The sequence below is a fragment of the Aplysia californica genome, unplaced genomic scaffold (assembly GCF_000002075.1).
Source record: "Aplysia californica isolate F4 #8 unplaced genomic scaffold, AplCal3.0 scaffold00128, whole genome shotgun sequence".
In the NCBI taxonomy this organism is placed as follows: domain Eukaryota; kingdom Metazoa; phylum Mollusca; class Gastropoda; order Aplysiida; family Aplysiidae; genus Aplysia; species Aplysia californica.
The window spans coordinates 1,107,240-1,122,430 of record NW_004797398.1 but is presented as its reverse complement, the minus strand read 5'-3'; the positions used below and the strand labels follow the sequence as shown (position 1 = coordinate 1,122,430).

The 15,191-nt window shown below is 39.1% G+C and overlaps 1 protein-coding gene across 3 annotated transcripts in view; it reads left to right on the top strand.

Annotated features, from left to right (window-relative positions):
- Window positions 1-13,471, top strand: part of LOC101846955 (activin receptor type-1) — a 63,470-nt gene extending 49,999 nt beyond the window's left edge. For all 3 annotated transcript variants that reach the window (XM_005096424.3, XM_005096422.3, XM_005096423.3), the window contains exons 3-11: window positions 1,397-1,574; window positions 3,613-3,803; window positions 4,413-4,500; window positions 4,867-5,111; window positions 5,732-5,856; window positions 6,698-6,809; window positions 7,818-7,953; window positions 9,468-9,598; window positions 10,175-13,471. In XM_005096424.3, coding sequence (XP_005096481.1) covers window positions 1,397-1,574; window positions 3,613-3,803; window positions 4,413-4,500; window positions 4,867-5,111; window positions 5,732-5,856; window positions 6,698-6,809; window positions 7,818-7,953; window positions 9,468-9,598; window positions 10,175-10,393 — 1,425 coding nt within the window. In that variant the 3' untranslated portion in view covers window positions 10,394-13,471. The remainder of the gene's footprint in view (window positions 1-1,396; window positions 1,575-3,612; window positions 3,804-4,412; window positions 4,501-4,866; window positions 5,112-5,731; window positions 5,857-6,697; window positions 6,810-7,817; window positions 7,954-9,467; window positions 9,599-10,174) is intronic.
- Window positions 13,472-15,191: the final 1,720 nt, after the last annotated feature.

Genomic DNA, 15,191 nt, shown 5'->3' with positions numbered 1-15,191 from the left:
GGGAGGGGGGGGGTTCTTCCCTCTTGCTTTTAATTATTGTTTTATCTGTTTGGCGTCTTGTTTTTTATCTGGATATTCCTTTGGTTGGTTTGAAGGTTGGGGAGGGGGGTGCCAGGTTTGGTTGCTTCTTCTATTTTCATAGTACATTTTGTTCTATTGGCTTGGTAGGCCTACCTTGTTTATATTATCTCGATTTCTGCATGGGGAGGTTTTTTTGGTCAAATGTATCCGCCAGTCTGCAAGGACATTACATCCTTCTCAGTGTGGGTTGTACGGGGGTATGTGTCAAATATCAAGATAAGGCCCAAAATATCACCAGAAATGTTTTATACCAGTTGAAAATAAATTCAATTTAATACTAAGAAAAGAGACCAAAAAACCCCCTAAACTCCCCACCCATTATTTTTCCTGCAAGTGTCAAATTAAGCTTGACATGATGATTCGGTCAGATATGTGTTCTACATTTCATTTCCCTGGAATTATATATTTTTCTAAAATGTATTTGTCAGAACCATTTTTTTTTGTATTTGAAAACTGAAGTACAAGAGAGCCTGCTCTAGCGGCCACCTGTCTAAGCCGGTCATTGTTGTACAAACTACCACTCTGAACTTCCTCCCTTGTGTTTTTTATTATATTATAATAACACTGTCTAAGACGTTCACCTGCCTAAGACAACCTTATCTCTTCCACAAGGTGTGACCAATATCGGACCAATCTCGACTGTATAACATTTACAATTTACAATTATGTTGACTGCTTTGTGTAAAACTCTCTCATACATCACTTTTCAAAGTGGTGCAGTGGGTGGTTAACGGGTGCTCTGGTGTGATCTGCTCCTTCTTTCCTGTCAAACATCTACCGTCCTTATCACTCCTCCTTCTTTTTTGTGTTTGTTACTCTCTTGTAACACCTTTAATCTTCAGCACTTATATGACCTTATTGTGTTGCAAGTGCTGTAAACCACTTACTAAAATGAAAATAGCGCAGGGCGGAGTCTTACACTAGGCAATTGGTATAAAGATACCTTTTATTTATGATCAGTGGGTCGTTGGTGGGTGCTCTGGTAAGGTTTTCTCCTTCTGTCCTGTCAAACATCTACCGTTGTTATCTATCCTTCATTTAGTGTTTGTTACTCTCTTGTAACACCTCTAATCTTCAGGATTTGTATGACTTTATTGTGTTGCATGTGCCATAAAACACTTACTAAAACTTATCACCACTCCCTTCTTTCCTATAAAAAATCTATCGTTCTTATTTCTCCTTTCTTTTTTGTGTTTGGTACTCTCTTTTAACACCTCTAATCATCGGCACTTGTTTGACCTTATTTTATTGCAAGTGTCTTTAAAACACTAACTAAAACTTATCACCACTCCCTCACTCTCCTACCCGTCTTCAGTGCTATGCGTACGAGGACCCCATCACCAAACATGTGGTGCGGAACTGCTTCCTGGAGGACCAGTCGGCCCTCAACTGCAAGTCCAAGATGTCCAAGTACAGCGCCTTCAAGTGCTGCGACACCAACCTGTGCAACCAACACCTACAACCTACGCTGCCCTCCGTCGTCGGGGGAGAGGGTACGTTTTGTCCTTGTTTTTGTTGTTTAGTAAGAGTTTTACGATACTTTCTGCACAAGGAGGTCATGTAAGTGCTGAAGGTTAAAGGTGTTGTAAGAGGCCAACATGCAAAGAAAAGAAGAAGAGATAAAGGCACTAGATGTTTGATAAAAGAGAAGGAGCAGACCCCACCAAAGCAAACTCCAACCACACATTTTGTTGTTTCATTTTTTTTGTTTTTTTGGTAAGAGGCCAATGACCTGCTGGACAGAAGTAGCTCTTTCGAAGAGCTGTAGACCTTCTGAGGTTATTGACACATCAGCCCGAGAAAGAGAATGGGTGCAGAACACAAAGAGAGTATGGGAGAGAGCTTATGGACTAGGAGTGGCACTTCACAAGTGAGGGACCTATGCCTTCTGATGGTGGGACCCGAGAACTATTAGTAGGTCCCTCGCAACCTCTTGGGGGAAAGAGTATGTGGAAGAGAATGTGTACTTAGGTATGGACTTGTATCGTTGGGAAGGGTTCTTACAGAGTGGCTGGAGGGTGATAGTGTGCTGTGGACTGTGGACACACCCAACTCTCAACTGACCGATCTTTTTTTCTTCTCATTTTTTATTTTTTCGGTCTTGTCCCTGAAGTGATGCAGGCATTTGGTGGGTGTGGCAGTGTAGTGTGGTCAGTTCCTTATACTACTTCTATTCTAATTTATTATTATCCTAGTCTGTTCTTGGTGCATGAAATGGTAGAACTCTCTTAGTTACAGGAAGAATGTTCTAGTGATCAGGTTTTTACCGCCTTCGCTAAGTCATTCTAGTTCTTCTCTTCTACGCAAAAATAATTTGATACAGTGTCATACATAAATGAAATAAAACCACCTTGGTAAAGAAGAAAATAGATGCTCCAAGAAGTATTAAATTGTAGATACTGATTTTTACTTAATATTATGATATACCTCACTTCTTCCCTAAAATTGTCCCTTTCTTTTCACTTACTTCTTTCCTGTATTTCCCTCTTTTCCCTTACTAATTTCCTGCTTTTCCCTTCTTTCTCTTACTTCTTTCCCAACTTTCCTTTCTCTGTCTAACTTCCACAAGTGGTTAAGGGCCACAAGTGTTGGTCTTCACCTTCTTCTTTTATCAATGTTTGTATTGTCCTAATCTGCTCCTGGCTAAAGGTGCCTCTTATCATGTTGACCACAGTTTGACAACCCTTCAGAGCTTCCCCATTGTTATCTGTCCCTTGTCTCTCTTTGTCCAAATACAATTTGTTTGGTCTGTAGTTATAACTTATATTCTTATATTCACCGTTGTGTCTCAACAGACAATAATATTATTCTTTAAAATTTTGTGATCAAGCATGTGACTGCTTGACTAATGCATGTCGGTTGCAGTGACTACATGGAATCCGTTGTTATTCTATGCTCTGCGGTGCCGTCTTTCGTCTTTTCAGATTTTGCTTATATGCCTTTCTTGCTTTGTCTCTTTCTTACTTCTTGAGACTGATCTTGACTCTCCTGTCCTGTTGGCTGGTTATCTTTAGCCTTTTGTGCCGCGGTTCAAATGTTGACCTCTGTTGAAGCCATGTGAAGCCATGACCCTCTGGCTGATGTCTTTGTCTCTAAGAAGAGGTCAACTTTTTTTTCTTCTTCCTGGTGGTTGGAGGATGCCACTTGCAAGTCTTGCTTTTTTTCCTCTTTGTTGTTTCTGTCCTAATTTCTTTTTCTCGACCTCTGTGTCCACAATTGGGTAGATGTGTATTTCTTTACTCAGACTCAAACCTCCTTCCATTCTCTCTAGTAACACCTTTAATATTTGGCACTTAAATGACTTGTTGGTGTTGCAAGTGCCATAAATCTTTCTGAAACTGAAAAAAAATATACAATAAACCATAGTCTTTCTCAGACGTCTCATTTAAAATCTGACGTTTTTTTCCTCCTGATGTCCCACGACTAAGTAGAGATGGAGTAAAGTTGTACTCACGTCAGTCATCTTGGCTGACACTGTAATTGAATAAAACCATAGTTGTACTCATCACTTTCCTCTGTGTTCACCTACAGGAGGAGACGATACTCTGGACTCAACATCCATCATCATTGCATCTGCAGCCGGTGTCTTACTCTTATGTGTTGTCGTGTTCTTCATCATTGTGTTGATCCAGCGACACTTGCGCAAGCGCAGAGAGCGCAGCCTTTTCATGGCTCCCGAGGCCAGACTTCTGGAGGAAGACTTGTCAGGGAAAGGCTACCAGGTACATTTCTTAGACCACTGGAAATATCAGTCAAGTATCTGGCTATATGCAGAGCCTAAAAATTTGTTTAAAAATTCCATTCCAGTTTACAAAATTTTGATTTGATTCACAGAAAGGAAGAGAGAAGACACTCTTTGTCCTGTAAACTCCAAATTAAGCTTGACTCAGGGATTCAATTCAGTCAGATGTGTTCTACATTTCATTCCACTGGAATAATGTTTTTCTAAAATTTGTTTGTTGGAACCATTTTCATATATGTGTATATATATATATATATATATATATATATATATATATATATATATATATATATATATATATATATATATGTATATATGTATATATATATATATATATATATAATATATATGAAATCTGAAATATTTGGACATGTTTACGATAATAATTAAGTATTTTAAAACTCAGTAACGAGAAGTGAGCAATATTTTCCTGTCATGTACTTATTGCTTGACCTGCACATGTATAACTAGTCTTTTTCAATATGGTATCAGCAGGCTTGGTAGAATTTCAATTTCTAATTTCCTAGTGTGTTTTGGCATATTTAGTACAACAGTACTTTTGACCTGAATGTTATGATCTGTGTTGCAGGATCAATGGTCAGCTGGCAGTGGTTCCGGTCGGCCAACACTGGTGCGTCGGACAGTAGGCCAACACATCACCTACAAGGAGAGGATAGGTAAGTCAATTGGGAAATTTCTGTGAGCATCAAAGTACAGTCTCTTGATAAGATATTGAAAAAATAAAATCAGTTTTATTCTGGTTGAATACTGGTGTTGCAGACTTTCAAGTCTGAGGATTTCTTATTCATATTGCTCATTCATGTGTTTCAAAGCCTTATCACTGACTGAAAGCTTCAACACTGTTCTGTTTTTTATATTCTATTCTAAGGCACTTGTTTGAGCGTATTTTGTTGCAAGTGCTGTAAAATTCTTAGTAAAAATGTACACATGATTGTTGTGGACAGGTGGCTGGTACTCTTAGAGCATGTTCAACTGTAATTCTAAGTGCTTGTCTCTAAGGGTATATGTGTCTAATGTTTTAGGTAAGGGTCGGTTTGGTGCTGTGTGGCGCGGCGTCTGGCTTGACGAAGATGTGGCAGTAAAAGTCTTCACCTCCCTGGAGGAGACCAGCTGGAACCAGGAGACGGAGATCTACAACACGGGGATGCTGCGACACGAGAACATCCTGGGCTACTACGCCTCCGACACGGTGGGCATGAACTCCTGTACGCACAATCTACTCATAGTGCACTATCACGAGAACGGCTCCCTTTACGATTACCTGCAGGTAAGTTTTTGGTTGATGATTGCTCAAATGAAGTCTTTAAAACATTTTTAAAAAGTTTTTGAAATAATTTTTTCATTCTGGTCTGTTTGTTGCCGACTGTGGTTGTAATAGTGTCTGTTCACCTTAAACTTATAAACTGCATGAACAGCTGACTTTAGAGATAGAGAGTAGGGTAGTTTCCAGAAATGTTTTGAATTTAGGAGCTTTGAAATGTGTTATGTTGTTGTTACTTGTATAGCAGTAGTTAGTAACTGGTACATTACTGGTGGTTTATGGAAGCTCAAGTGTATTTTGGGATGTACAGCTTTATGTCATCATTTTATGTTGTTGTGAGTAAGTTTTTTGCTGCATTCGTTCTTTAATCTTGATTTTTTCTCAGTTTGTTTTTGCTTACTGACGAGAAACAAACTATCTTGTATTGCGGCAGTTTAATATTCAAAGGAAAAGTTATGGTGTATGTGTTTCTGACTATGGGTTAAGTTTTGTTTCGGATTGCTGAAAGTGTTAAGTTTATAGGTTGAATTTTTTGGGTCTAGTTAGAAGAAGAAATGATGAGACCTTTTTTGTGCTGTGGAATCTTCTGGAATGTGAAAATGTAATGTCTGTGCCTTGCGTTACAGTGCAGCGATATTGACATGGAGGAGATGCTGATCCTTGCACACTCAGCCTCAGCGGGCTTGGCACATCTACACACGGAGATCAAGGAGGGCACTGGGAGACACGGGAAGCCAGCTATAGCGCACAGGTTCCTATCTTTATTTCTCAGTTTTGTATATGTGTTTTTCTTTTACTTTTACATCCTTTGTTACTATTGAGGTTACGGGAAGATGCAGTTTTCTATGGTAGGCCACTTGTGCAGCTCTTTCAATTGAGATGCTATAGTTACGTGTTCACTCACAGGTTAATCTGTTATGACTTTTTCGTTTAATTGAAGAAGATCGATTGTCTTATGTTCTTTTCCATTATTCGGGCTGTGATGTCTTCCACTGTGGTCCTTTTCTTGCCATTTTGTTAATTTTTGTCAGTCACTGTTCTTTTTTTGTGTTTTTCTGAAGTTTGTCTTTGGTTTCTCATCACTGCCCGCATGTTGTGTTTCTTGTCCTGTCTTTTCTGAAACTGGTGTTTGTTCCACTCTTTAACTGCAATGTTTTTTTTGCACCTGAGGGTAAGGGCTCACTCTCAGTGGGTGTTGGTGGGTTTTGCGGTGTTTGCTCTTTTTTCTTCTGTTCAGTGTTAAAAGAAAGAGCTGCTATTGCGCTGATGTGTTCAGGAAAAAAAAATGTGGCTTTTAAAAAATTGTTCGTCATACTTCTTGTAAGCTAGAACTCAGTTGTCTCATTATCACAGGTGTTTTGAAAGGCCATACTTGTTCACCTATTAATGCCTCTTCTATATTTCCTTATGTCTTATACTAGACCATTACATAAGCAATATGCTTCCTCCTTTAGATTTTTTGTCTTTTGCATTGCATAATGAAAACATATACAGATTTCAGTATTTGTCCGAGAGAAACAGAACACCCTGTTGAGACTAAAAGTTCTGTAAAAACTTAACGAAATTGAGTGAAGATCTTTGACTTTTTGCAGAGACATAAAGACGAAAAATATCCTGGTGAAGTCCAATGGCCAGTGCTGTATTGGGGACCTGGGTCATGCAGTGCGTGGTGATGTCAAGTTGGATGCTGCCCCTGAGAAACTGGTGAGTTTGGCAGGAGAACAAGGGAATGGCCTAAGTGGAGGGAGGGATTAGGAGAGTGAGTGGGGAAACTAGAACTGGTTCATGAATTTACTGCTGTGGTTTACGGGCTGGGTCTCGAACCGCGTGTGGTTGGTGGGTGCTCTGATTGGGTTTGCTCCTTCTTTCCTATCAAGCATGTATCGTCCTGATCTCTCTTCCTTTTTTTTGGTGTATTTTACTCTCTTGTAATACCTCTAATCTTCCACACCTGTATGACCTTATTGTGTTGCAAGGGCCTTTAAACTCTTACTAAAACTAATCTAAAGTCTGGTACTAAGACACTGGTGAAGGAGCTGAAGAAATGATGTTGGTCATTAGAAGGTGTGAGCGATTAGTAGAGTGAGCAGGAAAACTAAGTCTTGGATATTTGGCTCTTGTTTCCAAACTGGGTCATGAGTCCCTAGGTGGTCACCAAGAGTCTGTCGGGATCTTGTGGATATTTCTAAGGCTTGGTCTTTTCCTTCTTTAGCTTATTGATTTTGAAAGGAGGAGGAGGAATGGGAGAGACTTCAGCTATAGAGTTGCACATTTGAAAAATTTTGAACCTTTTTATTATAGCAGTTAATTAAGAAAATACAAACTTTCATCAACAAGCAAAGTTTGAATGCTGATACTTCTGTCTGTTCAAGTTGAAATGAGGAAATTGAAGCTGAAACTACTCGTCTGTTTCTCTCTATGTGGTTGCTTGGTTGTGATGATTTTTTTTTCACAACATGCTCTCTAATTTAATCCGTATGGCGAAAGAAAATAATAACTCGTAAAAAGTATGCATCTCTTTTATCTGATCCTGTGATGGTTAGTTAATACCTTGATGTAAGTGTTCAGTTTTAAAAAATTATGTATTTTGTCTTTACTTTTCTTCTCATGGGTAATGCGAAATCAAAACTGACTGATCATAGTCAGATAGCCAAACATGACTGATGTTATTGTGCAGCCTGAAAATGTGCTAATGTCTCTGTGTTGTTTCAGCTTGTGGGCACCAAACGCTACATGGCGCCTGAGGTTCTTAACAAGGAGCTGAAGCCTGATTTCTTTGAGTCCTTCAAGTATGTGGATGTCTACGCTTTTGGCCTGGTCATGTGGGAGATTGCGCGGAGAGCAAGGCGTAAGTATCCAATATGGGTCAGGAGTAAAAGTAATAAGGATAACGATATTAATAATTAATAATAATAATAATAATGATTATAATAATAATAATTATAATAATTTCTGCAGCGCCCATTCCCGAACTATACACTATAGCTCTTGGTACTTTTCAGTACCTTCATCTTCATACAAAATACAAGTGAATGAACTTGCACACATACGCTTTTTAGATTGACTCTTAGTATACGGCCCGCCAGTTCAGCTGGCTCCCGAGATCATTCGATTTTTCACAGTCGTAGCAAAATTCTACCTCTCAAATTCATCTTACCTCTAATTAAACTGTATATTAAACTGCGTTGATCATTTAATTTATTTCTACTTGATTTGGTTTTAAAGTAAATAGGTGAAACAGGAGCGGGGTTATAAGGAAGGCTATGGTGTTGAAAACATGAACGACACAATTGGTTTCGTACAAAGGAAGATTAGCCATACGTATAATAAGAGTTAATGCTAATACATTAGCAGACATTCATACTATCACAGCACAATTAAAATAGGAGTTTAAGCAGTTCAAGATCTACGTGTAATCGAAGTAACTGCTTTCTGCAATATAATTTCAGTGATGTTCGTACATAAAATACAGCTTTCAGAGAGGAAGCAAAGCATCAATAATGTAAACTGAAAACTGTACTTTGTGCAACTCTGCGCTTTTGACTATTCCGAAATATGATAGTAGTGTTATGTTGGGATAGATACATTTTCAATTTTCTATGCTGGTAGTTGTCATGTGTTTTTCTTAACAAAATGTTCATGATTACTATTTTGCTGCGATTTGTTTTGCCAAATTGTTCTTGTGTTCTCTACATTATGTCATGAAATGTAGAGGACAAGGCTGCCTGTCTTCTCTCTGTTCACCTCTTTGCTCACAAAAGCTGCAAGTTTGATTTTTACATACAGGGAAAATGTGTTGTTGAGTTTGTCCATCTGTCTTTCTCTCAATCAGGGTAAAGTGTCTCACATAGTTGCTTTCTGTAGACATTCCATTTAGGAAAAATTAATGAAAACGATTACACTCTTGTTCCGTTAAAGAAAAAGAAGAACCATTATCTATTGTTACCTTAAGTAATAAGATAATCCATTACATTCTCTTACTTTTAATAATAAGAAGAGCCATTTCATTTTGTTTTGGGGTATGAAAGAGAAAGATGAGAAAGGAGACGTGCAAGCTTCCCTGATAAGTGCAACTTTACTGATAATTGGTGAATAGGTCATCTGGCAGTACAGTGAAATTTTCTTTAGCGTCCACCTGTATAAGACAACCACCTGTACAAACGACCACTTCCCACTTCCGTCCTTGCATTTCTAAAAATATTATAGTTATAATGGCACTGTCCTAGAGGACCACCTGTCCCAAGATGTCCGTTTATCTTCTTGACGATGAGTGGTTGTCTTGAAAAGGTTCAATTGTATTTCAGAAGTCAAAGAGCTAATATATTATCAGTGGTAATGACTAGCATGCTTATGCATCTACAGCTTTTGCGGAAGAGTACCGGGTGCCGTTCTGGGACGTGGTGCAGGCTGACCCCAGCTTTGAGGAGATGAGGCAGGTGGTGGGCGTCCAACAACAGAGGCCCCCGATACCGAACAAATGGTCCAAGGAACCAGTAAGTGGCCAGGAATTTTGGTTTAAAAAAACAAAAAAATGATATCTGTGTTTGTTTGTGTGTGTGTTTAGTTACAGGTGTGTACTTGCAGGTTTATTTGTCTACATGCTTGCTTGTGTATGCAAGAGAGAAGTACCAGTCTTTGTGGTTTAGCAATAAGGCGCATAGCTATCGTAAATAGAAGATCTGAGTTCAATTTTCAAATGGGGAGAATTTCTATCAAGGATTCCAGTCTTTCTGCTGGGACATAATTTTCCTTTCAGCCCACCTCCTTAGTTCCCACTTCCTCAAACATCAACTTAAAGACCAAACTTTTATTTTTGTTTAAGTTTGTTTTTTGTTGTTCACTAATTTATTTCCCAACACTCTTGTTCATGGGTGGTTGGCGGGTGCTGTTGTGTGGTTTGCTCTTTCTTTCCTATCAAACATCTTCTATTGTCCTTATCTCTCCCTTTTTTTTTCTCGTATGTTACTCTCTAATAACACTTCTAATCTTCAGCACTTATATGACCTATTTGTGTTGCAAGTGTTGTACAATTCTTACTAAAACTAAAATCTTTAACTAACTTTCTTCAGCTGATGTGCGAGACAGCGAAGCTGATGCGGGAATGCTGGGCACAGAACCCCAAGGTTCGGCTGACCATCCTGAGGGTGAAGAAGAACCTGTACTCTATGCTGAAGTCGACGAGCCGAGAACATGCGGAGAAGGTGGAGAAACTCTCGCCTAAGATCCTGGACAGCAGCAGCAGTGCTAGCAGCTCACGGAACAACTCAGTCAACACAAACTGCAGCTGAGGGGGATTCTTTCTCTCTCTCTTTCTTTCTTTCTTTCTTTCTCTCTCTCTCTCACACGTCGTGAGAACAGTGTGGCATGTGTTGTTTCGCTCCTGTGATGGGCTCCATTCTATACACAGATTAACTTGTGATAGAGGAAGACGTAGATCTGAGTTGAAAAGCGTTGGGGTCGCCTGGAGTGTTGCTTGTTGAGTGCTGCTCTGTTGCCATTGGAAAACACCATGTCCATTTTTCTAATGTGGAGATGAGGGAAGAATTCGAATGGGAGAGGAAGGTATTGGAATAATTGACTCAAGCGTGTTGTTGTCTTTGCTTGTGGAGGAGGAGGTGATGCATAGTGAGTTGACAAATACACATAGCTTCTGAACAGACTGAAGAGAATCATACTAGTACCTGGTGAGAAAACCGACTTTGTTGGGTTGTTGGAAAAGAGCAGGTCAACAGATACGGGAAAGGGAATGTAAGTGAATGCTCAGAGCTCAAAACCCCTGTGGTTGTGTGTTCGAGCTGCCCGTACGTGGGAGAAGGGGAAGTGGAGCTTGTTGGTCTGGAACTTTATGAGATGGAGGAAATGTGTTTCCATTATTATAGAATCACAGTGTTGCTTTCTGTTGGAGACCTTCTACAATGGGACGTAGAAATTCTGAGAGAAGATGTGGATAACTCAGATGGGCGAAACGAACATATTGATTGGCAGCGGTTTACCGTGGACTGCTGTTGAGAACTCTCTAAACGTTTCCTAACGGAGACCCCCTGTGTTTCACTTTGCCCTTTCTTTTCTCAGACTCAGTGTGATGAACCTTGAACTTTGACCTGTGAGACATTAGGAATGTTGTTTTTCTTTGTGTGGAAAAGTGTAATGGTTAGTGACTTTGTTTGGAAATGAGCAGAATGTGGGGAGTGGTCAGGGCAAGAATTGAGACTGTTTGCACAGAGTACACTGAAAAATTGTATGTGCTCAGAGGATATGTGAGATGATAAGCAAATTGAGGGGCTGAATTGTGAGAGGATTAGCAAATTGAGTGGCTGAAATGTGAGATGATTAGCAAATTTAATGGCTGACAATACTGAAAGCTCAGGTTTTATCTTGTGGTGTCTGTCATGTGACGCACAGTACAGTGGTACCTTCTATCACTAAAATCTGAGGAGTGGAAGTCTGCAGATATAGTTATGGATATGTGTGTGTGTGTGTTTGTGTATTGTGTGTGTGTGTGTGTGTGTGTGTGTGCATGCGCATGTGCAGCAGAGAGAGATAAGTGGTCAGAGAGACAGGTAGACAGACTGACAAATTGAGAGAGAAGAAAGAGAAAGGAAAAGTGAAAACATGACAGTACACTTGTGTTAACCCATACTTGCCTTTCATAAAACTTCTGTTGGCATGTAGGCTACTGCCTCCAATCTATTTGCCATTGCCCTGCACAAATCAAACATCCCTCGCCCAACACAATTTATGGCCCAACTAAATAACACTTTCTCCCTCCCTTTCTCTTTTCCCACCATTTGTGCATTCAATTAAGCATGTGTTACACTACTAATGGGCCAATTGTTAATCAAATGCAAAAATACATAGATGAAGGATGGAATACTTTTAAGTAGTCACAGTTCGGTTTGTGTGTCACCCCTTCACCCAAAAACAACCACGGCTACGCATACACTAATAACCTCTCTCTCTCTCTCTCTCTCTCTCTCTCTCTCTCTCTCCTCTTTCAGTTGGTATTTCACTTTGTCTACCTTGCTGTTTGGTTTTAGTTTTATAAGTGAAAGTGCGGAAGAAAGTTGTGTTTTTTCGTCCCTAGTGCCAAACTGAGATTTTTAAAAAGTTGGGACTTTTTATGATATTGGGGACATGGTTTATGTGCAGAGATTCATGAACTAATGCCATGGCATCAGTCAATTTACTTCTGATTGTCTGTCTGTCTCTCTTTCCCTTTCAGCAGTTGTGAATCCTTCTATTGTACATGATGTGTGGCTTTATTGTTCCTTACGTTGTTTGATTCTCTCTCTGAACTCATCAGCATTGTGTAAAGTTTTCATTATTGTAAAAGAAATACCAGCAGCATATTCTGATAAACCGACTGTTCATAAGCAAATTGTGGACCTGATATTTAGTGGCTTTTTGTTCACAATGTTCTTTAGATAGACGGAGAAGAGCTTTGTATGCACAGCACGTTAGAAGAGTTTACAAAAGATAATTATTTCTATTTTAATGTTTTCCTTTTAACTAGTAGCTGTAGCCCCTTTTGCTCATTGTTTTTTTTAACCTAGCAGGAAATTGCGATGTGACTTGGACTGTTCTCCAGAAGATTAAATCTTCAAAATGTATATGTAGAAGACTGGCAGTTAAATGATCACCTAATATCAGTGAATGAGCTTGCTCAGGACAGCTAAATGTGAAGTCTAGAGATTTTTCTTTCTTAGCTAGAATATGACTAGAAAGACCATTTGCAAAATTTCCAGCCACTTGGCAAGCAGTACAGGTCCCTGGGTAGGCTACTTGTCTATTGAAATTTGTTGTTGTTGTAAAACACCTTTTTTTTAGCTGCATGATGAGGGATAAGGTTCCTCTTTTATTTGGTATCTTTATAATAGTATCTAGTGAGAAAGTAACAGGGACACTGGAAATGTTACCGTAGTAGAGTTGTAATTGTAAACCTTGATGGCTTGATGGCAAATTAAGATGTGTACCTCTGTCTTTTGATGCTCTTACTCTTAGACTGAGACTGTATCTGGTTAGCTGTCTCTCTGGTCAGCTTGTAATGAAAATGGCGTTTCAATCACCCCGGTGCAGCTGAATAGATTGACATAACACAGACTACACCTCTTGCTGCTCTAATCTGTGCCGCATAACATACATTTATTTTTCTAAAGTAGTACAGTATTCGCAGGTCTTTTTCACAAATAAATAGTGGACATAGGCTTGATAGATAAGGACAGCACCTCAAAGAGATGATATGACACTCAGTAAATCAAGTTGTGAGGCTGTTTCTATTTTGCAAACATTGTTTGATGTATTACAGATGATTATATTTTGTGTCTGCCTTCATTTGATTTGAGTAAGATTAAAAAATAAAAGAAAAAGCTGTGGTCTGTTACTGCTATCATCAGATCTTGATTGAAAGTAAACAGGGGACTATGGTCCAGTAAAATGAAGTCTGAAATTATTATTTTCTTTTTTCTGCAGTCTACGATGAAGATACTCGAGAAAAATCCAAACAGTATCCTATCTTTCGTTAGTATCAGTTTGTGCATTTTGGTCATGTGAAATAGCTGCAAAAATTGAAAAAGAAAGGTGGATCAATTTTATGTTTTGGCGACAAAAGTTCATGGATACCTGTAAGGTTTTATGAGGTTCTTATGATCTTGCCTCTTCTATTGTGTTGCTATGAGGATCTTCATGTGTTGGCCATATTTTCTGTGCATCACTTTCTAGTTTCATGATGCTTTTTTCCTTTGATGAAGGTGTTTGTTCTGTGTATGAAAGCAAACTTATTGGCTTGTAAAACAGTGTCATGTCTTTGGAGTATTGATAATGAAGTGTTGTTCTCCCTTTTAAAAAGATGCATGCATTGTAATAACAAGACCTGTGTAGGTAATGTCTTGGTTTGTACATAGTATGTGATTCTTTCAGGGCTTTTGAGTGTCCTGAAGTTCACAGGCCAGTCCTTTGTTCGGAATCTCTGCTGTCCCTCCTACCCCCCACATGTCATCATTGTCCTATACAGAGTAGTAAGATAACTGATACGATAGGATAATACTTTAATATCCCAGAGGGAAATTTTTCTTGGCTGTACAGGACCATAAAAACTCATGCAGGTATACATAAAAGTTTAAATTATATATTACTCTCATTGAAATTCAATATGAAAAGCGAAGTAAAGCTGACAAAATGTACACATATCACATCAGTGTGTCATTCAACCACATGCAGGAATATAATTACAAGACCTTTAGAGTTATATACATACTCCAAAGAACAATGCACATTGATGCTTTTTCTGACTATAGCCTATGCTAGATGGTAAAAAACTTCTTTTATATCTTTCTTTCTTTGTTTTTAGAGGTACATATTTGTTGTTTTTAGAGGTACCTATCTGTCGCTGTTTCCTTGAAGATGCTATGAGAAAAAAAAATGGATATTGGTATTGTTAAAAAAGGGACTCTGGGATATCTGAGGTTTTGACCCTCCCTGACAGACTTTCATTTCTTTTGTTTCCCTCTGGACCTCCAGCATGGCTTCTGTGCTTGGATCTTATTACAGTAGGCCCCAGACCAATGTGTGCCCCTTGTTATTGTATGGTGCGGGCTTGGCACCCAATTCGCCATGTAATGCTGAAAGATTTTTTTAAGAGGCTGAACCTCCAACTGTAATATCCATCTCCAACAGATCCAAATCAAGTTGATGGAGAGCCTTGAGAATATCCCAAACAAACCAAGTTTGGAATGCTCTTTTGTGAATTTGAACCTTTGTGGCAAGCATCATGGGCCGGTATGATACTGATACCAAATCAACACTGTACCTATGTGTCCTTGGGCAGCCCTGCATTATGTGTGAAGGCTGTAAGTTGCAAAGATTTCATGTGAGGCATGTGTCTGTGATGGAAGAAAAATGGCTATTGTTAGTTTAGTTGGTGTTTTATCTTCCCCAATCCTGAAAAAAGTTGATGTGACTTCAGTGTATGAAAGAAGAAAGGGAGTTGGAGTTGGACCAGGACATAACTGTTGCTTTGAGTGCCTGTCACTTGTACAATCCTGGAATTGAATGGCGTATACATTGTGTCTTTTTGGTTTGCTTGAGTGG